This window comes from Chrysemys picta, chromosome 6 (genome assembly GCF_011386835.1).
Source record: "Chrysemys picta bellii isolate R12L10 chromosome 6, ASM1138683v2, whole genome shotgun sequence".
Lineage (NCBI taxonomy): Eukaryota > Metazoa > Chordata > Testudines > Emydidae > Chrysemys > Chrysemys picta.
The window spans coordinates 59,901,899-59,929,458 of NC_088796.1; the positions used below are offsets into that span (position 1 = coordinate 59,901,899).

General features: G+C 40.7%; 1 protein-coding gene across 4 annotated transcripts in view; it reads left to right on the top strand.

Moving 5' to 3' along the window:
* The window catches only part of FAM81B (family with sequence similarity 81 member B), a 62,587-nt gene that overhangs the window by 28,592 nt on the left and 6,435 nt on the right, over positions 1-27,560 (top strand). For 3 of the 4 annotated variants that reach the window (XM_024109607.3, XM_024109609.3, XM_065599217.1), the window contains 6 exons: positions 1,159-1,277; positions 10,639-10,768; positions 14,980-15,086; positions 19,721-19,856; positions 25,226-25,418; positions 26,301-26,767. In XM_024109607.3, the coding sequence (XP_023965375.2) occupies positions 1,159-1,277; positions 10,639-10,768; positions 14,980-15,086; positions 19,721-19,856; positions 25,226-25,418; positions 26,301-26,440 (825 nt within the window). In that variant the 3' untranslated portion in view covers positions 26,441-26,767. Of the gene's footprint in view, positions 1-1,158; positions 1,278-10,638; positions 10,769-14,979; positions 15,087-19,720; positions 19,857-25,225; positions 25,419-26,300; positions 26,768-27,560 lie in introns of those variants that run through there. The other variant, XM_005306925.4, reaches the window with a different exon arrangement.

Consider the following 27,560-nt stretch of genomic DNA (forward strand, 5'->3'; position numbering starts at 1 on the left):
ATAAACTTTGCTTTGAGGGGTAATCCTCAGAAGAGTCCACTTGAAAGGGTGACTGGACTATAAAAGTGAGTATTGGAATCAGGCATGGAGATTACATAAGCATCTCCCAGATTCCTAGTTTAAAGCTCGTTCAGTCAGTTGTGCCAGCCTCTATCCCAGAAGTCTATTTTCCTCCCTGCTCAGGTGGAGTCTATCCCATGAGAACAGTCCTCTGTCCGTGAATCTTCCCAGTGGTTGAACATCCCCAAACCCTCCTTATAGCACCACTGCCTGAGCCATCGTAATATTGTCTCATCTTCATTGTCCTCTTCTAGGGACAGGTAGAATTCCACTGAAGATCACCTGAGCTCCCATTTCTTTAAGTGTCTTTCTTGGTCTGGTGTAGTCTTCCTTGATGTGCCCCAGCAAAAATCTAGCAGTATCATTTGTTTCCACGTGAAGGACAATCAGTGGATTCCTTCCTGCTCCCATTAGGATCCTCTTCAGCCTCAGATCCATATCCCATATCTTAGATTCCAAAATTTTGAGCACCCAAAATAAGTAGATTTTTTTACCTTAAACTTTCTGCGCCTTAGTTATCCATCTGTAAAATGGGAGTAATACCACACCCTTACCTCACAGGATGTTTTTAAAATAAATTAATGTTTGAGAAGCACTCAGATGTTATAATGATGAACACCTTTGAAAAGCACATGAGAAAATTAATAACTCTATCTTCAGAGTAGGGTTTGAATAGAATATAGTAATTAAGGTATGTGCCCACACATTGAACAATGAGGATAAAACAGTTCATGCTGTACACTTGAATGCAGTCTGGGTCCTATGGAAAAAAATAGCATGTGATCATATAATTAAAGATTGAATCATAATGCATATGCACAAAGGGGGCAAATTAAGTTTTCATAGGCAACCTTCATTTGGGATTTCCTGACTTTTGTTTGCTTGACTTTGCAAACTTAAATGTTCTTGCAATGTAGTTTTTATTTGTGTAATTTAGATAGACACTATAAAGGAGTACTGCTGTGCTGTAGAAATTGAAATGAAAACTTTGACAACTCTTTCTTTAAAGGATGTTTTTGCTAAGCTCTGAAATATTAATAAATGAATAATGAAGTGGTAAACTAAACAAGCTAATAGGATGTGACTATGAATTTATAGGTTTTGGAGAAAGAAATAAGAACAAGAGATAATGTTGCAACAGGAACAACTTTTGCTGTTCAAAGTTTGGACCATAAATACCTACATGGATTTGGGGACCTGCGTGGAAGGGTGGCCAGGTAAGTAAAACATAATGGGCCTGATTCTCATTTTCACTGCTCTAGGTGTGTAAAGGGGCCTTAAAGTGGGTATAAGAACATAAGAACGGCCATACTGGTTCAGACCAAAGGTCCATCTAGCCCAGTATCCTGTCTTCTGACAGTGGCCAATGCCAGATGTCCCAGAGGAAATGAACAAAACAGGTAATCATCAAGTGATCCATATCCTGTCACCCATTCCCAGCTTCTGGGAAACAGAGGCTAGGGACACCATCTCTGCCCATCCTGGTTAATAGGCATTGATGGACCTATCCTCCATGAACTTATCTAGTTCTTTTTTGAACCCTGTTATAGTCTTGGCCTTCACAACATGCTCTGGCAAGGAGTTCCATAGGTTGACTGTGCATTGTATGAAAAAATATTTCCTTTTGTTTGTTTTAAACCTGTTGCCTATTAATTTCATTTGGTGACCTCTAGTTTTTGTGTTATGAGACGGAGTAAATAACACTTCCTTATTTACTTTCTCCACACCAGTCATGATTTTATAGACCTCTATCATATCCCCCTTAGTCATCTCTTTGTCATGCTGAAAAGTCCCAGTCTTATTAATCGCTCCTCAGATGTCAGCCTTTCCATACCCCTAATAATTTTTGTTGCCCTTTTCTGAACCTTTTCCAATTCCAATATATCTTTTTTGAGATGGGGCGACCACATCTGCATGCAGTATTCAAGCAGTGGGTGGACCATGGATTTATGTAGATGCAATATGATTTTTTCTGTATTATTTAATATCCATTTCTTAATGATTCCCAACATTCTGTTAGCTTTTTTGACTGCCGATGCACAGAGTGGCTGTTTTCATAGAACTATCCACAATGATTCAAAGATCTCTTTCTTGAGTGGTAACAGCTAATTTAGACCCCATCATTTTATGTGTCTAGTTGCCTAGATTATGTTTTCCAATGTGCATTACTTTGCATTTATCAACATTGAATTTCATTTGCCATTTTGTTGCCCAGTCACCCAGTTTTGTGAGATCTTTTTGTAGCTCTTTGCAGTCTGCTTTGGACTTAACTATCTTGAGTAGTTTTGTATCTGCAAATTTTGCCACCTCACTGTTTACTCCTTTTTCCAGATCATTTATGAATACGTTGAATAGGATTGGTCCAGTACAGACCCGTGGGGGACACCACTATTTACCTCTCTCCATTGTGAAAACTGACCATTTATTCCTACCTTTTGTTTTCTATCTTTTAACCAGTTACCAATCTATGAGAGAACCTTCCCTCTTACCCCCATGACAATATACTTTACTCCCTTTTACACTGCCAGAGCAATGTGAAGTGTTCTTAGTGCAAATAAGAATCAGGTTCAATGTGTTAGTAAAATACAGTACCAGGTTTACAATGGTGCCAATGGTGCCATGATGCCAGGCCCACACTCAGAAGGGGCCCTGGCATCCAGACTGTGGACCTGCCCTCTGCTCCACCCATGCTCTGTCCAGAAGCTCTGCCTCATTCAGCCTCTTCTCCCCAAGATCCCACCCGGAGCTCACTCCTCTCTGATCCCGGCCCGCCCCTGCTCACTCCTCTCCGCCCCTTCCCCACCATGTTAGCAATGGGCAGGGCCTCAGGGGAAGAGGCCGAGTGGGGGTGGGGCCTCAGGGCAGAGCACAGGCGGGGCCCAGGGAGAAGAGGCTGAGCGGAGGTGCGGCCTTGGGGCAGAGCATGGGCAGAGCAGGGGGTGGGGTAACGGTTCAGGTATTGGAGCCGAAAAGATTAATCTGGCCCTGGTAAAATCTATAATGCTAATGAATAATAATTACATCTTTCAGACTCAATTCTTCCTCAAAAACGTATAACATTTTAGAGATATTATCCTTGATGTGCTGGCTAGATTTCAACTTGAGTAATTACATTTCCCCCATCTAAATTCCCCTGTAGTTTCAATTATATATGGCATAGAATTTTTCATTTCCTCTCCTAAAACTGAGCACAGCAACACTACTGTACGACAGCTAAGTACCACTGTGTTCCACCCCAGAGAGGGATGCATTTAAGTGGTGGATGCAGGGATATCTGTAGTCTGTAAAGTGCATTCAATATTTTGGAATATGTAGATGAGTGTTGTGCTGGAGAAATTTTCAGAGTGCTAGGGAAAGATAGACTTCTTCCCCTCAGGCTATGCTGTAGCAAATATTGCCCAGATAACTTGCACCTAATAGAGAGTTGGCTGAGAAGCTCTCTGGCCCGCTGATGTTAATTTTTACTAAATCTGGAATAGTGGGGGAATTCCAGAAGATGGAACGGTGCCAGTATTGTACCAATATTAAAAAGGGCAAGCAGAATGTCCATTCTGGTTAGTCTGATATCAGTGCCAGTCAAAAGAAAGGAAAAGCGGATATAGTATTCAACGGATAAAGAATTAAAAAATAGTAGGAATATAATTAATGCCAGTCAATATGGTTTTATGGCAAACAGGTCTTGTCAAACAAACTGATTTTATTCTTCTATGAGATTACAGGTTTGGTTGATGAAGGCAACTGTGTAAATGTAATATACTTAGTCTTTTGTACGGTGTTTGGCTTAGCACTGCACAACATTCTGATTTAAAAAATACAATACACTATACAATATCTATAGAGCACATGATGAATGCATTGAGAATGCATTGGCTAGTGGACAGATCTCAAAAAGTAGGGGAATCATCATTGAATGGGGTGTCTCTAGTGGGGTTCTGCAGAAACCGGTACTAGTCCCGACTCTATTCAACATTTTTATCAATGATCTGGAAGTAAACATAAAATCACTGCTAATAAAATTTGCAGATGACACAAAGATTGGCAGAATGGTAAATAATGATGAGGACAGTGCAGTCATAGTGTGGTCTGAATCGCTTGGTAATGTAGTCTTATCCAAACAAAATGCAAAACGTGCAGCCCAATGCAGTTATACATCTAGGAACAATGAATGCAGGCCATGCCTACAGGATGAGCGAGCTGTATTGTGGAAAGCAGTGTCTGTGAAAAGGATTTAAGGGTCACAGTGGACAGGCAATTAAACATACAGAGGGTCCTGTGCCACCTTTAAGACCCACAGAAGTATTGGGAGCATAAGCTTTCGTGGGTAAGAACCTCACTTCTTCAGATGCAAGTAATGGAAATTTCCATAGGCAGGTATAAATCAGTATGGAGATAACGAGGTTAGTTCAATCAGGGAGGGTGAGGTGCTCTGCTAGCACTTGAGGTGTGAACACCAAGGGAGGAGAAACTGCTTCTGTAGTTGGATAGCCATTCACAGTCTTTGTTTAATCCTGATCTGATGGTGTCAAATTTGCAAATGAACTGGAGCTCAGCAGTTTCTCTTTGGAGTCTGGTCCTGAAGTTTTTTTGCTGTAAGATGGCTACCTTTACATCTGCTATAGTGTGGCCAGGGAGGTTGAAGTGTTCTCCTACAGGTTTTTGTATATTGCCATTCCTGATATCTGACTTGTGTCCATTTATCCTCTTGCGTAGTGACTTTCCAGTTTGGCCAATGTACATAGCAGAGGGGCATTGCTGGCACATGATGGCATATATAACATTGGTGGACATGCAGGTGAATGAGCCGGTGATGTTGTAGCTGATCTGGTTAGGTCCTGTGATGGTGTTGCTGGTGTAGATATGTGGGCAGAGTTGGCATCGAGGTTTGTTGCATGGGTTGGTTCCTGAGTTAGAGTTGTTATGGTGCGGTGTGTGGTTGCTGGTGAGAATATGCTTAAGGTTGGCGGGTTGTCTGTGGGCGAGGACTGGCCTGCCTCCCAAGGTCTGTGAAAGTGAGGGATCATTGTCCAGGATGGGTTGTAGATCACTGATGAAAGGCCTTAATTCTGTGTTTTTTCAGTGTTACAAAGGCATAGTCTTGAAAAAACAGTGTTACATAAATTGTGGACAGTCTCTGTCATATACAGTAGTTGAGACTAGGTGATCTAATGCCTCCTTCTAGCTTTAAACTCTAATAATCTATTGTACTTCTAGGGCTGTAGCAACTCCCAGGGAAGAATCATGCCCCTTCCAGAAGGGGAACGGTCACAAGTTTAATTATATAGGGATGGATCCACTAGCCATCCACCAGGCCTGACAGCAAACGTGTCCCAATTAGCTCCAAGGAGCTCTGTATTCCATGCATCTGCAATCCTCCCTCTTCTCCACCACTTTTTCCTCACTCCCACACCAGGGATAGAACTGCAGTAGGTTGCCAGCACTTGGGGATCCCAGCCTTTGGAGTGAAGTATTCGCCCCCGAGGAAGCCAAATTTCCAGCTTGGCAGTGCTGGAAACCTATTTTCATTATACATATTGGGCCAGATTCTCTACTAGTGTAAATTAATACATTTCTATTATAGTCCATGGAGTTATGCCAATTTACACCAGCTGAGATTCTGGCCCATTATATTAGTCACTTGATAAGCAGAGGGTTGCAAAACCCCATTTTTCAGTTGCTCAGAACTGTCCTAACATTTCACTTTGGGTTGAAATTTTCCATGGTTGTACACAACCTAAAGATGTTTTTTTTTTTTAAACTTAGGGGGAAATCAATGCAGCCATATGTGTTAAGCAACGCTGAGAAAAGCATACTTGTACCATTGTAAAAAATTATTGGCACACTCTTTTTTCACACAAATAACTCAAAACAGCTGAAGTTGAGACTTGAATAGTGCCCACTGAGGTGTACATCCACAGCTGCACTTGCAATTTAGCTTGTCACTGCAGTTCACACCTTGTTCTCAAAGGAAACCTGCACAAAACCTTCAAAAGATAAGTCTGGGAGCTTAAAGTCATTGCTTGCTAGACACTAAAAATCATGGTTTTAATACAGGCAATGGATTTATGGCTTATTACAACAATCTGTAACCCACTAACCCCCTTTTTTGTACTATGACTGGAGAGGTACTAACAGGCCACTTCACCTTGAATGGTTTCTCAGAATGTGAGTAACCAATCTGTTCCACCTTATATTTAGCTCTGAGTACCTTTCCCAGATCTGAAGAACAGCTCTGAGTAGCTCCAAAGCTTCTCTCTTTTACCAATAGAAACTGGTCCAATAAAAGTGATTACCTCACTCACCTTGTCTCTCTAATACAGTTTTAAGCAATTGAAAAATCATTTGTGAGCATGCTCACTGAGTAACTGCTGAGATTTTCCAGTAGTGCCTAATTAATCACGCCTTGCTCTGTGAACTCCCAGTGCACATTTTCCCTTATGCACCTTGGCCAATACAAGGGCTGCTACCTTTAGCCTATTGTTGAATGTGGGACAATTTGCTTGAGTTTTTCTGCACCGGATGGGCCGGCAGAATAGCTTCAGTAGCTTCACTGTCAGCCTGCTGCAGGTTCTTGATTTCATCTCTCTTCCTCCACAGACTCATGGGTTTGCTCCCTCAGTAGGATCTCTGGGATCCCTTACAGTGTTCCACACTCCTATGCCCACAATGGTGTTTGATCACCCCCAGAGCTGCCATGGCAAGCACTGAAAACTGTGGGCTTTGACATTAAGGAATTTCCACCTAAATCCTACCCTTGCAAAGCTTTACATGTAGGAGAGTACAATTCAACACCACCCCCTAGGATACTTGTATGTAAATAAGCATTTTCTTCCTTTCAATCAGCCCCATCTTCCTCTTCCTGCCTTATCCATGCATTGATATCCTAACCTATTCTGCGAAGCTGCAATAGTCACTCCCATGACAATTTCTGTGATGTCACAACAAGAAGATTCTGACACTAGCTTTGGGCTGACCCCTCTACACAGGAATGAAAGGAACTGCAGAAAACAACACCTGAAAATGAAACATGGTTGCTCATATACAATGACAGAACATGCATGGGGCCTAAATCACTACCAGTACTGTTCTAGAAACTGACTCCGAGGATCTCATGTGTTTTTAAAGAGAGAGAAGGGCAAGTCTTCTAACCTCAGCAAAACTTGTGAATGTTACAGCACCAGGGATGCCTTTACTAGCTGCACTTAAACAGTCAATTTTTAATGGAGTTATGTATGAATAATTGCTGTTAGGTTAAGGTGCAGTACAATTATATGATTTCCACATCATAAGCACTTTCATTTTTTTTACTACTAGTCTCCCTCTGGAAATGCTGAACCTTAATTGGGCACTTTACCTGCAGTGTTGGGAACCAGTGAAAAAGGGAAATCACCCAGTACTGAAAAAACTGAGTACCGTTATAATCATGAATAGTACTTTGATTTGTCACATTTCTTTGCTCTCCACTGTAAGAAAAAATGCAATTTAGTACCTCTATATTAGTCAGCATTCAAGAAGTCACAAATAAACACCTTGTGAAAGACATGACATGATGGAGAAGATCTCTGGCTTTGATCTCCACGGAGCTCATGGGCAACCCTAAACCATATCCGCACAAACCATAGTAGATGCAGATACTTGCTGCTCAAGTGGAAAATTAAAGACTGTGCCGTGTGTGACCATGGTCACCCAGAACAGACCATGGAACATATAACAACTCAATGCCCAATTCACAAATATGAAGGAGGCATCACAGCAATACACTCTGCTACTCCAGATGCAAATATCTGCCTTAACCGTCTAAATGTAATATATCAGAGGGGTAGCCGTGTTAGTCTGAATCTGTAAAAAGCAACAGAGGGTCCTGTGGCACCTTTAAGACTATCAGAAGTATTGGGAGCAATTTTCCTTCCTTCAGGCCTGAATCTTCATGTGTATGTATGCAAAAATGCAGACACATATTTTCCACATACAATTATTATGCGATTGTGTGTTCAGCCAGAATAACAGCATCCATAAACAACACCATAGACATCTATTTGGTCATTTGTGTACATAATCTTGCTAATAATGCTATCTAGCTCCTATAGAGAACTTTTCCTCTGTCAATTTCAAAGTGCTTTAGAAAGGAGGACTCAGTATCCCCTTTTTATAGATGGGAAAACTAAGGCATCGAGAGGTGTAGTGACTTGCCCAAGGCCACCCAGTAGTCCACTGGCAGAGCCAGAAATAGAACACGTCTCATGGGTCCCAGTCCAAAGTTCTAGCCACCAGTTATGCAAACACAGTTGTCTTTACCCAATTATGAAAATCAGGTCCTTCGTCTGCTGTGACTGTACTTTTTACATCCTGCATTAAACATTCTCTGCATCTGATGTTTAGGTTATTTTGTTTGGCTTGTTATACTTTAAATTATTTCTTCTTATTGATACAGAGCCCTTAATCCTCATCTTTCTCATGTTGTTTACATTTTTCAAAAGTCTACTTATTGCTTAGAGTTGGGATGTTAAAAAGGAGTCTAAGGGAGTTAACAGGCAAATGGGAGCTGGGTGCCTAACTTTCATAGGCTCTCTGGTAAAATTAATAGTTATGCACGGTGGGATTTGCATGACCTTCTATCTTTTGCCAGGTTTAATGTCAGTTGTTTATAGATGCTCTCTCCCTGATGGTCTGACTCCTTTAGAACTCTGTCCTGCACATTATAGAACAGAATTAAAACTGACTTTGCCTTCTGCATGCCAGCAAAATCAACATTTTAAAAGTTATAGGACCAATTTATAAGCAGGAGCAGCTCTCTCAACTTCCAGAGAGTTGTGCCTCCTTACACCAGATATAAATTGGACTCACCCTGCCTAGAGTTTTTTCCACTAGCTCTTGCCTTCACAAGCAATTTACAACAAATAATTCCATAATCTCTAGATTATAGATGCTTTGTATTTCATATTATTCTTGGCTTGTTTCCCAGAGTTTGGGCCAAAAAAGCTGCTGACCAAGTAAACAATTCAACAAGCTGTGTAAGAAAGCAATCCTGCTGTCTCTCTAGACATATGTTCACCTTCTTGGTTATTATGTAATTGTTCTCCAAATCAATAATCCCTTTTGATCAAAGTTCTGGCCTACTTACAGGGTCTCTATTATCTACAATGACATTTCCTGTTCCACTTTATCTAAATGCTCTGGAGGTCTATCACAATATCCAAGAATCATCAGAGTAGGTTTATTGTCAACTTTTATTTAAACACTTTCAATCACATCCACCAAAATCTCTCTTCAGACTTTTATCTAGCAACAATGTTGACGCTCCTTCTCCTGTTTTACTCTGTCTAGTCCTTAGGAAAATAGTTTATTCAAACATTTAAAATGTAGTTGATTTCCTTACTCAACTTTTATAACAATATTCATATTACATTGCATATGAGGTGTCCTTAAAAGTCCTATCAACTATCTTATTATAAGTACTCTTAGCATTTGAATAGAAAAATCCTCCTATAGGGCAAGCTGCTGCAGCCTACAGAGAGGTTGTGGGAGTGCTCTACGGCAGTGAAACCAGCATGGATATTCTGCACAAGGAAGGGCACCAACTGTGAAAATGTGGTGCAAGTACATTCTGCTTCCCTTCCATGCTGTGGAGCAGTGTCTGGTGTGGCTCTCGCCAGGCCGCTATGCAGATGCATTGGCCAATCCTCTCACGCTGAAAGATATGCACAGAAGTGGTAGATATGACTCTACCTGACCATCTTAACAAAATGCCTAACTTGTATTAAATAATAGATTCTACAGAGAAAGAGAAACAGCACTTTAAACAGCCTTAAAAGTCAAGTTAGTTAAATATTATTCAGTCATTCCATTGTTCAACAAATGTTGTTGTTGTCAAATAATTTGCCCATTTTTAATCATCACACAGATTTTGGTGAATGCAGCTGGGAGAGTTAAAATAGATGGTGACAAACTGCTTATAAACCAGTATACTTTTGTCAGTAACAGCACTAAAACTGCTCTTCCTTAGCATCTGCCTCCAACCTAGGTACACTAGATTCACAAACTAGAACATCAGTTGCAGCAATGTATCAAATCTGTTCCTAGGCATTTGTTTCTAATGCAAACACAGCTGCACCTGGACTCCAAATTAGCCCATGGGCATACATTTTAGAGCTCATTTAACTCTTTACTTCTTGGATTATTTCATTGTACAAAACATAGAGGACCCAGTCCTACAAGTTGCAGAGCTTCCTCTGTTTCCATTGCATCAATGGGAGTTCTGCGGTTTACAAGAGATGTTCAGTATATCAGCCCTATGCTTCACAGGGCCAAATGCTGACTGCCTTCAACTCCCATTGACTTCAATTATTGCAGAAAAGAAATTATTTCCCTAGGCAACCAGCACTGGAAGCAGGGTTGGTATCTTGATTATTGTATCAATGTTTAGCCCAGCCTATCCTGCCACCAGTCAGGATGCTGCCAGGGGACATGGGGCAATTGAATAGTGGCATGTTGAGGCTATCAATTGTCTTCAAGTGCAAAAATAACATTATTCTACTATTGATACACTTCATGTTTTGTAGTTAACCTCTTTTTTTATTCTAGATGTGATGCGAGCATTGCAAAGCTATCTGGAGACATAAATATAATCAGGCACGAGATCCAGAGGCTAGAGAAAGGGATTGGTGGCATCCGCTCTACCTCGGAAAGTTATGCTAATAATTTAGAGATGAAGGTGAGCAGATGAACACATAATGAAAAAAGAAGATATTTTGGCTGTAAGATATGCATATAAATTATCTTTTCTCATCACAACTGCTGACCAATGTTAATGGTGGATGTGATATTGACACTGGTTTATTTATTTGTTTAAACAAGTCCCTTTCCATTCCAGTAACATTATACAATAGCATGGATGGGAGTGTACACACACTAAGGAGTAATACAAACTAAACAATGCACTCCTGGGATGTGCGGATCATGAAATATTTAAAAAAATCACATTATAATTTGCTAATAATATTTCATTACACAAACCTTAGACCCTCGAGCCCCGTCTTGTTTTAAAATGCATCTTGAAATTCCAGATCCAAGGACTTTGAAGTTGGAAAATACCACAGGAAACCAGGATTTTATTCTTTAGTTTCAGCTTCAGAAGTAGCTGGGACAGATCTAGTTGCTTAAGTGCATCAGGGGGCGGGATAGTTCAGTGGTTTGAGCATTGGCCTGCTAAACCCAGGATTGTGAGCTCCATCCTTGAGGGGGCCACTTAGGGATCTGGGGTAAAATCAGTACTTGGTCCTGCTAGTGAAGGCAGGGGGCTGGACTCAATGACCTTTCAAGGTCCCTTCCAGTTCTAGGAAATAGGTATATCTCCATATTTAAATTAACCATGCAAATTTTGGAACCATTCCAAAGTGCTCTTGAACTTGTCATTCTTAGAGTAAAACTTTCACTTTTGTCAGTCACTTTTTCTGCTAAAGTATTTTTTTCTGCTGTGTATATCTGTATATAGCATGGATGTACTGATATTTTCACAGCCAACAGGAAAAATTGTGCTGTATAGTATTCCTAGCATTCGGCCTCTCCTGTGAGAGACTAGCATCCTCAACTCCCTTTGCCTTCAATATAAATACAGGCTGATCAGCATCATGCGGGATTGAGCACATAAATAGTATCTTTACACAGGGTAATTTGGCTCTTACCAAGTAATAACTGTTGGTCCCTCCTTCCACCCCAGAGAGTACCCATCATATTCATTAGAGGTTGCTATTTAGATTAAATTTATTATACCTTAGTCTTTAATTTCCTTATTTAAAATAGTCACTTCACTGCATTCTGCATGCATGTGCTTCTATGTAAGACAAGCTTCCAGTCATTTCATACAGTGCAAATATCAGCTTCATCTGCTCCAAGGCAGAATTACCCATGACAGTTCAGATGAAGATATTTTACCTGTATTATAAGAAACTGTTTGGAAATCTGTCTCTTTCAATACATGTAAAAACATCCTGCCTCCCTACTAAATCAAAAGCAGAACAGGTGTGTGCTAAAATCATATGAAGCAGCATACAAATTTATGTAAAAACCAAGTCAGCCACTTCATATAGAGATATTAAGCAGAAAATGGAACAACAGTGTCCACTGAAGAGAAAACATTTCTTCTCACAGTATGACCCTAAACAGAATGCAGAAGAACAGAGTCTGAATGCAAGTTAATCTGTTGATCGGAAAACTATATTGGAAAATTATAGTAAAGAACAGAATTATCAGACAACATAGATGAACATGATATGTTGGGGAAGAGTCAATATGATTTTTGTAAAGGGAAATCATGCCTCACTGATCTACTAGAATTCTTTTGGGAGTAGGGGGGGGTCAACAAGCATGTGAACAGGGGTGAGCCAGCGGATATAGCGTACTTAGCTTTTCAGAAAGCTTTTGACAAGGTCCATCACAAAAAGGCTCTTAAGCAAAGTAAGCTGTCATGGGACAAGAGGGGGAGGTCCTCTCATGGATCAGTATGTAAAAGATAGGAAACAAAGGGTAGGGATAAATGGTCAGTATTCAGAATGGAGAGATGTAAATGGCGGTGTCCCCCAGGGGTCTGTCCTGGGGAAAATACTGCTCAACATATTCATAAATGATCTGGAAAAAGGCATAAACAATGAGGGGTAAAATTTGCAGATGATACAAAACTACTCAAGATATTGTGTGATACAGGAGGGCCAGGAGTGAGAAAGTGGATGAGGGGAGATATATAAGCTCTAGGCTAATTAAGGTGTGGTTCCCTGTAGACTAGGGAGAGTTGCTACAGGTTAATTGGACCACCTGTAGTCACTTAAGGCCCTGTCAGGAACCTAATAAAAAAACCCTAATTCAGGCAGCCAGGGTGTGTGAGGTAGGAGAGAGGCATGGAGTTTATAGGTGTGTTGATAAGACTTGAAAAACCAGAAAACTGAAAGAAGGGAGACCCAGACCCAGCATCAAGGACTGAGAGTAACCCTACCCAAGGGGAAGAGGGTAAGAAACCTGCAGGGGTTGAGAGGGGCTGGGGCTCAGCGTGCGGAGCAAACCCAGACCTCTCCTCCCCTGCTTCCCTCCTCTACCACCTTCCTGGGCCAAGTGGGGTCCTTGGTGCTCCAAGAGCAGGGGCAAGGGGTGGTGTATTAGCCCCCTGCCAAGAAAAGCCTGGGACCCCCCCATACCAACATTGGTCATTCTGTCACAATAGTTAAGTCCAAAGCAGACTGTCCAAAATGATCTCACAAAACTGGGTGACTGGGCAACAAAATGGCAGATGAAATTCAGTGTTGATAAATGCAAAGTAATATGCATTAGAAAACATAATCCCAACTAGATATACAAAATGATGGGGTCTTAATTAGCTGTTACCACTCAAGAAAGAGATCTTTGAGTTATTGTGGATAGTTCTCTAAAAATATCTACTCAATGTGCAGCGGCAGTCCAAAAAGTTCTCAATGTTGGGAATCATTGAGAAAGGGACAGATAAGATGACAGAAAATATCATATTGCCTCTATATAAATCCATGGTATGCCCACATCTTGAATACTGTGTGCACATGTGGTTGCCCCATCTCAAAAAAGATATATTGGAAAAGGGCAACAAAAATTATTAGGGGTATGGAAAAGCTTCCATATGAGGAAAGATTAATAAGACTGGGACTCTTCAGCATGGAAAAGGGACAACTAAAGGGTACATGATAGAGATCCATAAAATCATGACTGATGTGGCGAAAGTAAAATAGTAACTGTTATTTACTCCTTCTCATAACACAAGGACTAGTGGTCACCTAATTAAATTACTAGGCAGCAGGTTTAAAACAAACAAAAGGAAATATTTTTTTCACACAATGCACAATCTGTGGAACTCTTTGCCGGGGGGTGTGTGAAGGCCAAGACTATAACGGGGTTCAAAAAATAACTAGATAAATTCATGGAGGATAGGTCCATCAATGGCTATTAGCCAGGATGGGCAGTGATGCAAAACCATGCTTTGAAGTGTCCCAAGCCTTTGTTTACGAGAAGCTGGGAATAGGTAACAGGGTATGGGTCACTTGATGATTACTTGTTCCGTTCATTCCCTCTGGCATTGACTGCTGTCAGAAGACAGGATACTGGGCTAGATGGACCACTGGTCTGACCCAGTATGGCTGTTCTTATGTTCAGAAAACAATGTAATCACTGTGGGTGTGATTTGCCCCATCTTTACTCACCTTAAATAGTCCTGTGGATTTCAATGAGACTACTCCTATGGATTAAGGTACTAACAGTAAATAATAGTGGCAGAATTGGGCCCTGTAGAGTTTGGGATTACATTTGCCATATATAGTTTTCTAATTGTCAAATGGATTATAATTTCCTAGTAGATGACTTTTAGCTCATGATTAAAGTCTTGCATGAACTTCAAAAAAGCCTTTACATTAGGGCCTAATTAAATTCATCTGCCAAGTGTAGTGAACATAACCGAACTCTTGGTATTCCAAATTTTCTCAGATTTGATCTCCCAATTTAGGTAGACCTGGATTCTCTACATAAAACCATCATTTAGCACCAAGTATTTGGAATGCTACAAAGAATGCTACCGGTGAATCATCATGGGTTGTAAATAGACTTGGGAGCCAAGATAAGTAGCCGTATATAAGAATTTTACCTTATAAAGGGCTCAGTCCCCAATGACATCAATGGGAGTTAAATGGTGGTCCACATCTTGCAGAATCAGGTTCAAAGAGAACAGAGTATACAGCCGGAAATTTGACTGCTAGCCTTTAGCATTCAGTGAAATTAATTCTGGAAAAAGCACTTTCCATTGCACACCCACCTTAAGTTCAGGCTGATTTCCCAGCTCCTGTAGCAATAATGTGTAGTTAATGTACGTGCTGATAGTTTGGCTCATGAAAACGTTCCCTGTTGAATTCTCATTAGGTAATGCGGCTATTAGACAAGATCGAGACTTCCAACTCTGAGCAAAGCTCTCATTTAAAGACAGTCCAGGGGGATCAACACCATGAATTGCAACTTCTGGATTTCAAGTAGGTGATGGAAAGTTTTTAATTATATTAATGGACTCTGAATGCTTTAGTCTGGCATGAAACAGCAAAACAAACTGATTTATATACATTCAAAAATGCTGAGACAAGACATACACAATATAGTCATAATTTAAAAATATAGAATTGAAGAACATTCATTTTACACCTAATCCTTAAAATGAAGAGACACTAAATGCCACCCCAGAAGAAACAACAAATACAAAAGCCAATGAAGCTTACCATACTTAAAGAAAGGCATTGGATACGTCTGTTCAATTTTCCATAACATTTATGGCTGACTTGCAGCCTGGCTAGTGTGACAGCACAGGGGCATACAGGAAATCAAGGTACTCTCCTCATACCCTGCATTGGCTACCTACGCCATGGGAAGCAGCATGGGAAGGGAAGCAGGCTCCAGTGATGCTGCTTTACCCGTTTGTGCAGGTAGGCAGGAAGAGTGAGGAATAGGTGGAACTTTAGGTCTAGCAGGCAGTGTAGTTATGCCAGGGCATCAGGAAACCTATGCTGGTCATGATCACTTGCACCTAGGCAACCATCAATTTTTAGTGGAGTGACCAATTCATCTTTATTGATCAGAGTGAGGTCTACTTTAGAATTACCTTGGTTACAATACTTTGTGTTAGAAAAATTATCTCACATTTTTCTTTCTACATTTTATAAGACTATGTTTAAGGAGCTTTTCACCCTATGTTTGTGTGGTTCGGTGGTAACAGAACCTCCTGTCACAGCTCTAGATGAGCTTCCCCTCCTGGACGCTCACTAGACTGCTCTGAGGGGATCCAAATGCTGAATCCCTCCAGACTCTGAACAGAGACCAGGCACTGCCCCAGCTTGAGGTGTCTAGGCTCACACTCGCAGTGAGGATCCCTTGCTTAATAGCCTTTCTGAGAACTGAGACCCTGCAGTGCCATTGTCCAGCTGCCCAGCCCAGTGGCTGCTCTAGCTACAAGCAAACTAGGCAGCTGCCTAGGGTGTCATGGCAGCCAGGCCAAACCTGAACAGTGCTGCAACCATGTGCACCAGGTCACAACGCCGCTCACTCAAATTTTACCCACCTGGCCCCTCCCCACATCATGATGGAGGAACACCGGGTCAAACCTGAGTGAGTGGCACTGTGACCTGGCACTTGGCTCCCCCATTTCTACTACAATCACTGGAAGACTCCCCACCAAAAAAGTCCAACGTGCCTTTTCTAGGAGGTGAAGGGGGGGTCACACACTGAAGTTTTGCCTAGAGGGGCAGATTGTCTTGAACAGCCTCTGGCCCAATTCCTGTTACCAGTGGTGACACTTCTGGTTCCCCCATAACTTAAACACACCCATTAGGTTTACAGTTTACCTCTTCAAGGGGTATGTGAGAGATGTATACACAACAGACACTTTGCACAGGAGTCTAAAATACATTTGATCTTTACTTAGTAGCATGAGAAATTTACAGATCTAGACAAAAATAATAAATGCTACACGCTTCCCCTCCCACCTCGCTCAGTTTCTTCACCACTCTGGACCATTCTTTGTGCTGGGGCCAGGGTCCTCTGGGAGACCCAAGACCCTTCCCCTTCAGCGGCATGACTTATCATCTGAACCTTAGTGCATCTCTCTCATTTGCTCGCTCTGCAGGCCAGCTTGTTTTGATCTTGGTTGGTTCCACAGATAAATTGCCCCCTCAACCCACTAAAAAAGCACACCCATCTCGTCTCCTTGGTCCTGTCCAAACCTTCCTGTGTGACTCTGAGAATCTCCTCCCCACACACACACGTCCTTTTCAAAATCTTTGCCATCTCTTTCTCTTTGTCCTGTCTAGGAATTTTCTACTCTTCTCTCCTTCACCAGCCCCCTGCAGAGAGATAGGATAAGACAGGTTCTCCAAGGCTTGAGCTAACCTGTTGTCTCAAGATGCTTCCACCTGAACAGGCGGTTAACATTTTTGTACCTGGTCAGGGAAGGATATGACACAGCCCATGTCAGCAAGGGTGGGAGCCACATGCACTTAGAGGTATTCAAAAATACAGTAATTTCATAAGAACAACTTTATATCCTCAACCAGAATTCATAACTTGTACAGGCAAATTCCCCATCTTGTGATTTATCAGTTAGCACATTGATCTGTACGTATAACAGATCCTGCCCTTCTGAATTGTCAATAATTCTAAGCATGTAATGGTGTCTTTGACATAGAATGCCATTCTCCTCCACCCTCTTCTGCCCACTCTCTTTCCTAAATCTGAGCTTTAGCATTCCAGTCAAGTGACTCACCCCCTCATTTTTCAGTAATACCAATTATATGTCCCCTCCTGACTCCCTTTAAATTACTCAGGTTGACCACTGTGCTATACTATCTGTATGATATCAATACACTCAGTGTATTTTTTCAGGAGCAAGTATAAACATTTCCAGGAAATGCACTTAATATAAATTTGTTTGCCAAGTGGTGTTGCTTACCTTCCTAATTACAATTTGCATTTCAGTGGTACCTAGGGACCCCAATGATATACTAGGTACTATAGAACACAATGAAAATACTGTCCCTCACCCAAAGAGCTAACAGTAAAACAAGAGATAACAGGTGGATACAACAGACAGTGGGGAAGCACAAAGAAATAGTTAGACTAGTGAAATTGATAAGTATGAGCAGAAATGGTCACAGCATGCCAACTACCCAAGCATTGTTGAAGTGTTTTTTTTATAGGCATCATGCAGAGGGGGGCTTTGAAGGAGGCCAATGAGGTGGCTTAGTGGTTGTTTACAGGGATCTTTTATGCGGGAGGGATGGCAAGGGAGGAAATGTGAAGATGCTTTCTGTAAATGTAATAAATGGATGATGAACACTGGTATAGTGGAGGCAGGAGTGGGTGTCTCAATAGTAATATAAAAGATGATGGGTAAGGCAGGGATAGACCACGACGGGCCTTAAAGCAGAGAAGAGTAGTTTGTGTTAAGAAAGGGGAACCCATGGAGGGATGCAAAGAGAGATGTTGCGGTGAAACAATGAGCCAGGAAAATATTTGCAGCAGTCTTTTGAATAGCTATAAGTAGGCAAGACTGCGGGATTATGAGGAACCTTATTGCTCTTAAGTGGGCAGAGGAAATGAATGAACTGATTCTCTGATCCCTCACCACTCTTTTCTGTAAGAATATTCATCCCTGGCTTATCACTGACTATGGGGAAAAGTGCTTGTGAGAGCACCTTGTTAAAATACTTGTTGTACAAAACTGCTATGTTTTTCTTGATAAATGGGGGGCTCCTTTTTCCAGAGAGTGAGTCCATGGCCATGATACTAGAGAAATCCATGATGATTACAAAAGATATAAATCAAAATTGCTCACATTTTCATTCTTGAACTTTCAGAACAAATCTCTTGCAATTGCTTTTTGTTTGTTTAGCAATAACGAAAAATGACCCAATGCATTATTTTATATAGCTCTTGATAAGGTGTGAGCTACAGGCAAGAACTGCTGTCAAATTCCATGAATAGCAAGTCATTTACTATTGCTCTGTTCTTATTTTCAAAATCTGTTACTGTTAATTACCATTATCTCTACTATAGAACTAATAACACTGTATCTGTAGCATTGTGTTTAAAAAAAAAGGGGGGAGGAGGGAGGAACTCTTTTCCTTTCACCCAACGCTTGATTTTTTTCAGGATAATATTTGTACTTTAGAATTACAAGTAAATGTGCCTTTCAGGAATGCTTAGTTATAAGCTTCTGTTTTATATTTTGACTGAGGTACAAAGATGCCCAGCTGGCTTGCCCCAAAGCTGTGCACTTACTCAGTAGTACCGCTCAAATTAGAATTCCAGGAGTCAATGTTTACAGGAGAACAAATATGTCAAAATTAGCATAGAAAATAATATTTTCTAACACTTTAAGGTCAGATCACCCACAAAGCTTGGAAATTTACATTTATAACTGAAACTTGGTCCTAAAATCATCTCTGTAATATGTCTCACAATGTACATTATATCACATGTTGCAGCATAAAAAGAACAAAGTCTAAAGCACACAGCCCCCTCTAACTAGACACTGTTCACAGCTCGGATTTCTGAGCTGTTGTGAGCCTCAATCCCACCCCGGGCCTGCTCTCTACTCCCAAGATCCTATATTTTGATCTCTCTACATTGTAAGACCCTTCTCTGTGTGCAAGACCCCCCCCCACACACACCCCTTTGTCTGCTCTCTGGACTTTATTCTGTGTCTTTTGGGAGACTTCCATATGCCCCCAAGGCAAACTGGTCTCCTTATACTCTCTCAAGCTTCTATTCTCTCTTTTCATGTTTCTGTTTCCATTTCCAGCTCAGTCCTGACTTTGCTGCTCTTCCTGGTGCCAACAACATAGGGTATGCTCAGCCTGATACTGTAGTGACCACATCCCGTTGGATCCCTAGTATGACCAGAAATGGATGGAACTAATCCATTTCAAGAGTAAATTTGATTGGAATGGGAAAATAAACTATTATGCATATTCACTTCTCCAATCTTCTCCCCCAGATGACAACAGAACTAAGCCAGCTGGACATGTTAAAAACAATTTACTCAAGTGACTAAGGTTTTCACATAACATTGACTAAAACTCAGGTTTATTACTAAAAGATTAATCCTTCTTAATATTAGGGTGAATAGTCTTCTAAATGACCTCCGGGACCAAATTCAGGACCAACAAAAGTGGACAGAAACACAACTGAGGCGATCTGAACAAGAACAAGCCTACAATACAAATCAATTTCTTAACGCAATAAAGGAGAGACTGGTAAGATGTTTTATAATCCCAGACTGATAAAATCAGTATAGATTTCTAGACCTCCCAAGACTAATTACAAGAGAAACCCCAAAGATTTTTGATTCTGTAAAAATTTCCAGAGATGCAATGTCAAAAAAAAAAAATCCAAAACAAACTGCAAAACCTTTAAGCCCCAGAAGCATAATTCTGTCAGTAAAATGATGGAAGAATGGAAATGGGCTGGTAATGCAATATAAAAACTTTTGTCTCAATGGTGTCAATTCAAATCCAGCTTACAGTGGTACTGACCAAAATCTACTATCTGATGATCGTTTAATGGTCTATGTGCTTGGTGGTCTAAGTCTATTTTTCATTGGACATTTGTCCACATCACAAAAAACACCACCACATTTGGCATCCTCAGACATTCTCATCAGAGAAACCAAGGACCAAATGGACAAGGGCATTCTACACAAGTGGTACCTGACAGACAGAGCTGAGACACATGGCTGGAGCAGAATGGAGAAGCTCATGCTGTTCCCATCCATGCTGAACCTGTGCTATGAATAAACGGAGGACTCCAGCTATCTCATACTTGCTCCTTCAATGAGCATCGTATTCAGATGAAGCATTTTAGAAAATTAAATACATTGCTTCCTCCCCATCATCTTAGAAATAGCTGAAGAACTTCGGTGTTTAAAGCTTCAAAATGGTTAGGTAAAACAAACAAATTCTTCCACCTGAAGTCTGGCAAAATATTTTTCCTGAAATCACCCTTTCAGTAGAGCCCCCGGAAGACAAGAAGCAGGGGGGGGGGGGAACAGGGTAAATAAAACTGAAGAATGCAGGGAGGATGAAAGGACTGAGAAACTGAAAGGGAGAGAAAGGGGTGCAAACTGAGGAGACTATGAAAGATGAGCAAAGAGTTAGAACTGATGCAGATAAGAGAAGGCTTGCAGGAGTGATAGAAGCCCTGGTAATGCAGTGCCCAACAAATCAATTTTTCATTTTGTGTAATATTTGGGATCAGTACATTCAAAATTACTACCAAGATATACAGTAGACAATGTCCTTCTATGAACTGAAATATTCTCCTGAGAACAAATGCAGTACGTTTTTTATTTTAGCTATTCCTTTAACTCTGGATTCTGTGCCTCCCCCCGCCCCCCTGCATGGACCGAGTCATAGTTCACCCAACCATACCAGCACTCTCCTATCAATGGTAAACTGCCCACAGTTCAAAGTACCAAAATTCACATCCTGAACTTATACACTTTGAGCTCAGGCACCAAAGGTCCAGAGCCACTTTGATTGTGTAAGGCACCGAAGCATTCTTAAGTATAAGTGCTTAGCTTCAAAAAAATCCCTGTTCTCAGGGTCAGGAAATGAAGATTTAGTTTGTTAGACTGCTGAATCAAACTAGCATAACATCCTTCCAGCTGCATTAAGGATTCTTTCTTTGCAGCCCAAGAATAGTTCTGGAGAGAATGCAATATATTTAGCAAACTTCTTCCTTTGGTTCTTACCAACACAAGTCTCAAAGATCTCTAGTGCACATTTAAAATCACATACATGATTTATAGGATGTACAAAATTTGTCTATACAGAATTTCATAAACCCGTTTCAGTTCAGAACCTACATCTTACCAAATGTAAAATTTCATAGGAATAAGGGCTGTCAAGCAATTAAAAAAATTAATCACGATTAATTGTGCAATTAATCGCACTGTTAAACAATAATAGAATACTATTTATATAAATATTTTTGGATGTTTTCCACATTTGCAAATATATTGACTTCAATTACAACACAAAATACAAACTGTACAGTGCTCACTTTATATTTATTTTTATAATAAATATTTACACTGTAAAAATGTTTCAATTCACTTAATACAAGAACTGTAGTGCAATCTCTTTATCATGAAAGTTGAACTTACAAATGTAGAATTATGTACAAAAAATAACTGCACTCAAAAATAAAACAATGTAAAACTTTAGAGCCTACAAGTCCACTCAGACTTACTTCTTGTTCAGCCAATCGCTCAGACAAAGAAGTTTGGTTACAATTTGCAGGAGATAATGCTGCCCACTTCTAGTTTATAATGTCACCTGAAAGTGAGAACAGGCATTCACATGGCATTGTTGTAGCTGGCGTTGCAAGATATTTATGTGCCAGATGCGCTAAAGATTCATGTGTCCCTTCATGCTTTAACTATCATTCCAGAGGACATGTCCATGCTGATGATGGGTTCTGCTTGATAATGATCCAGAGCAGTGCAGACCGCTGCATGTTCATTTTCATCCCCTGAGTCAGATGCCACCAGCGGAAGGTTGATTTTCTTTTTTGGTGGTTTGGGTTCTGTAGTTTCTGCATCAGAGTGTTGATCTTTTAAGACTACTTAAAGCATGTTCCACGTCTCATCCCTCTGATTTTGGAAGGCACTTCAGATTCTTAAACCTTGGATCAAGTGCTGCAGCTATCTTTAGAAATCTTAGAAACCTTCTTTGCATTTTGTCAAAGCTGCAGTGAAAATGTTCTTAAAACGAACAACATGCTGGGTCATCATCCGAGACTGTTATAACATGAAATAAATGGCAGAATTCACGTAAAACAGAGCAGAAGACATGTATCAGAGGGGTAGCCGTGTTAGTCTGAATCTGTAAAAAGAAGACATACAATTCTCCCCGAAGGAGTTCAGTCACAAGTTTAATGCATTATTTTTAATGAGCATCATGAGCATGGAAGCATGTCCTCTGGAATGGTGGCCAAAATATGAAGGGGCATACGAATGTTTAGCATATCTGGCATGTAAATACCTTGCAATGCTGGCTACAAAAGTGCCATGTGAATGTCTGTTCTCCCTTTCAGGTGACGTAAATAAGAAGAGGGCAGCATTATCTCCCGTAAACGTAAACAAATTTGTTTGTCTTAGCAATTGGCTGAACAAGAAGTAGGACTGAGTGGACTTGTAGGCTCTAAAATTTTGCATTGTTTTGAGTGCAGTTATGTAAGAAAAAAATCGACATTTGTAAGTTGTACTTTCACAATAGAGATTGCACTACAGTACTTGTATGAGATGAATTAAAAAATACTATTTCTTTTATCACTTTTACAGTGCAAATATTTGTAATAAAAATAATATAAAGTGAGCACTGCACACTTGTATTCCATGTTGTAATTGAAATAAATATATTTGAAAATGTAGAAAAACATCCAAAATATTTAACAAATTTCAATTGGTATTCTATTGTTAACAGTGCCATTAATCACGATTAATTTAATTGCAATTAATTTTTTTGAGTTAATCATGTGAGTTAACTGCAACTAAGTGACAGCCCTAATAGGAATAATTGGGAATTGATACTCGAGTAATAAATTTTAATTAGTTCTTTTAATGTCTGGAAAGCTTTTTTGGCCTTTTGATAAATACACTACATCCTGCTGCAGGGTTCAATATCAAATACATGATTATGATTCTCAGCAGCAGCAGCAGGTATGATCTTGGGTGTGCAATAGAGAAGACACTGAAAATATTTCCAGCCCTATAAAACACAGCAGCTTTGAGGTATTATTTGCTGCCTCTGATACTAGCTTTTTCATGTGTGTTTTGCAGACAAGACACCTATGTGTAGTGCTATTTTCTCTGTGGAAAGAGATCGTATGAAAGTTGTGCCAAAACATACAGCGTTAGCATTAGCTGAGCTCGCAGCACTATTTTTTGAATAGAAGAAATAAGGCAGAGCATATTTACATACACACTTACTTTGGAGTAGCCAAACTGTCCACTGGTGGTTATTGCTGCTTCATGAAAACACAGCTGGAAATGCAGTTGTCTGGGTGGGGCTTAGAGGAATCTTCAAAGCAGAACCTCAACAGCAGTGTATCTGGGAGGATGGAGTGTTCAAAGCTACTCACTAAAGTTTAGATCGTATCTTTGTGGGGGTACTTGACACCAATCAGGATCAGGCCGTAACTGCTAAGCCAACCGTTACATCCCGTTGTCCAGGTGCCGCACATTTTAAAACCTAGAGAGGATACAATTGCTTACTCTTCACTCATGTGACATACAGAAGCTGTATGAACTTGAGCACAGATTAGGCTCGAAGTTTACATGTATAGGATGGAGCTGTTTAATGAGTGCAGAACAGCAGTAGTTATTCTGGGAGATGACTCACTTCATCAGCCACCTGTATATAATTTCAATATTTGTACATGCAAAGAGATTGTTTAAACCAATACACTAAACTGTAGTTTCAACAACACTGCTATGTTTGTAAACATTTTAATTTCGAGGCAAATCCTGCCACTGCCTCGGCAGCCTTGCAGGGTCCCCTGGCGGCAGAAACATGCCATTCTGCTGTGTAAGACCAGGGGGTGCTGACCATAGTGTGACACAGAGCTCTGAGCTACAAGGGCTCCCTGTACTGCAATGTGCAAAGCAAGGGGGAGGTGGCGGAGGGCCCCACAGAGGCTGTGTAATAGTCTTTAGAGGCTACTGCAGCCAGTAGGCACTTATGTGGGAAAGGATTTCTCTCCAGCCCCTAATTGTACATCTACTTCAGCTCTAGCCTGGCTATTCATGCTGGGCACTGGTCTCTGGATTTGCTCCTTATTGTTTACACTTTGGGCTAGGAAGCTTTGTGTAAGAAAAGCACATTAACGGAAAGCTGCACTGGAGTGTGAATTAGTTTCTAATAATTTATTCCAAGGTGAAACATGGACTAAATTGCTGGTTTTTTTTAAAAATGTCCTGTACCAGCCTCCATTCCACCCTGTCTGACCCCCTGAATCTCGGGGAGGGGGCAATGGTGATGGGGATGGGTTGGAGAATATCCTGCAAGGATGTAAGGCTCCAGCAGTTTTATTTAGTTCATATAATATTGTCTATGCAGATTTCAAAGGTAAAGAAAACTGGTTTAACTCATGCTTGCCGGCCAAGAGGCAACTTTCTGGTGAGCAATGTAATCCTCTCAGGCCCTCTCTACACTGACGGTGGCATGCAGGGTATGTGTAACTACACAGGGCAGAGTAAGGCTCTGACAGTGGGCAAAAGCTCCAGCAGTGCGGGGCTGCCAGAATCTTTTCCCCACTGCCAAAGCCTTTTCTTGCAGCCGGGAAAGGCTCCCGCAGCAGGGAGGCAGTGGGATATTCACTGCTAAAAACAAGAAGTGTAAACATGGGAGGCACTACTTGGGGGTGTAGACAACTATGTAGGGTATATACCTTATGGTTCTAGTGTGTCTTACTCACCTAAGCAATGCCTCACAGTCTACACTGCTATTTATACTCATGTTAGGTTGGTGTGCAGTGTATGTATTCTATAGACTGCTGTAAGTGTAGACCTAGCCTTATTGACTGGTATTTATGTGACGTTCACATGATATCTATTGAAAAGGAAGCAGCAGAAAAGAAACTGGAAGAAAACGTGCACCTCTCGCTAAAGCTAGAGAGCACCAATAAACCACAGCAATATGAAATGGTGCTGAGCCAGGTGAAAAAATATGAAACTAAACTGCATGCAAGAATTACTAGATTTGAAAGACAGATCTGGAATGAGCTGGAGGAAATCCAGAATGAATATAGATCAGGTAAGAAGGGTTTATTTGTTATATTTGTACAGGACTGTAACATGCTTTCTTAGAAAGTGCTTCCTAGTCAAATGGGAACAATATCAAAACATGCCTTTCTTCCTCAGTCCCATATAACTATTTTTCAAATAGTTTTTCCTCACTGCCTGTCACTGTTGACAGACATTACATTAGCCCACCACAATCCAGTACTCCAGTTTCCTTTTCCCATGGTGACACTTTCCTTTAGTAGCTTGTATCCCGACATCTGAACCTGGTTTCCAAACTCAGCCTTAGGGACTGCATCTAATGGTAAGAATCCTTTCTTCCATCGTCAGCTAATCAGTAGGCTGCAACCTTTCCATTTGCACAAGAACCTTGTTACTGAGATCTTTGCTTGATGATGTGTAGCTGTGTATATTTTCACCTAAGGTAGCAGAGAACAAGGTCCTTCTGAACTTTCAACTTGCTACAAAGAGTGGCACAATACAAATCTGTACACTGATGATTAGATTAAACAGGCAGACACACATATACCTGTTGCTTGTGTTCTATGATGAATGCTAGTGACATCCAACAGTGTACTTGCAGACCAAATTCTAACCTAGTAGTGTTCTACCAAGACCGTCACAGGTTTGGGCTTGGCTATCTTAAAGACCACGCTACCATTCACAACCTGGCAAGACAGGATCTAGAAGGATGATGCAATTAGAAAATTCCCGAATTTAAAAATGTAGATGCTGTAGGATGAGCATTCTTAGCAGCAAGTCCTTGGTTGCTGAACTTTGTGTCAGAAATAATCAGGCTAAGCCCAAACCCAGCCATGTTCAGATCAAAATGCCAAAATCCAGCTTTTCTGCAAACACTTCCCCAGTAACTCTTTCTTTCCTAACTATCTGGTAGGGATGACAAGAAATAAGAAGAGCATGAAGAACGGGAGAAACGCAAGAAGAAAGCACTTTCTTTGTAATTTTTATGCTGTCCCAATAGCTGCTGTTGGTGCTTATACAGTGTATAAGCTGAGATATCTTGGAAATGTCTGAAATATGAGAGAGATCTGTTTGGATTTTTTATAACTTTAAATACTCTGCAATTACTTGCTTAAATCATATCTGAAGAGTTGCATTGATAAAATGAACTCCATATTAAACAACAGTTTCAAAACAAAAAAGAAAAAGTGACAGTCTGTCATGTTACCATGTACACACTTTATTTACACTTTATTTTTAAGACAGGGCCGCCCAGAGGATTCAGGGGGCCTGGGGCAAAGCAATTTCGGGGGCCCCTTCCATAAAAAAAAGTTGCAATACTATAGAATACTATATTCTTGTGGGGGCCCCTGTGGGGCCCGGGGCCTGGGGCAAATTGCCCCACTCCCCCCCCCCCCCCCCCCCCGGGCTGCCCTGTTTTAAGAGGACGGTTAGCTGGAAACTATGGTTAAGATGTTAATTAGCAAGAAAATCAAACATCTGTTCTGACAAATTGAGCAAACATCAGTTAGTTTGCAATTTGAGAGATCCTGTAATTTGCGAACAGGGATGGATAAATCTAACTGTTCAAAACTTTCCAGTCTCTAGATAGCCACATTACAATTAAACATTGTTGATTTTTAAAAAAGCTGGCATCCTTGGAAGTTTGTCTATTTCAGAAATGATAGAACCTATCAACTCTAACCTCTTTCTTTATATATTTACTTAGGTACATATAAGGCCCTCGAAACAGTAGTATCTGAGCTCCCCCTTATCCTGTCTCAAAAATGCATGTATGATTTCCATCAAAACTATCTATCTTTTTATTCTTAGTGATACTATATAGTGTATTATAAAATAGTGACTACTTCCAAGACTAGTTCTTCAGAATTGTTCTGTGTCAGATTTCTTGGCATGAACTCCAATACCTGCAGGGGACACATGAAAGCTAAAAGTTTAGCATCCAGTTTCTTAAAATGAAATAATTTTATGTATCCCAACTTGAACTATATTCACTGTCTGACATTGCCATCTATTAACAGATGATGAGTTGTCTGAGTCAGACACCAGCCCTACAGCAACCTTGTCTGTGATGGAGCACACCCCATCCCAATCAGAAGAAGGCTAACAAGCTCCTCTGGGCTCAATCCTTATCAAATAGACATGGCTGCACAGCCTGCTGTGCAAGTTGGAG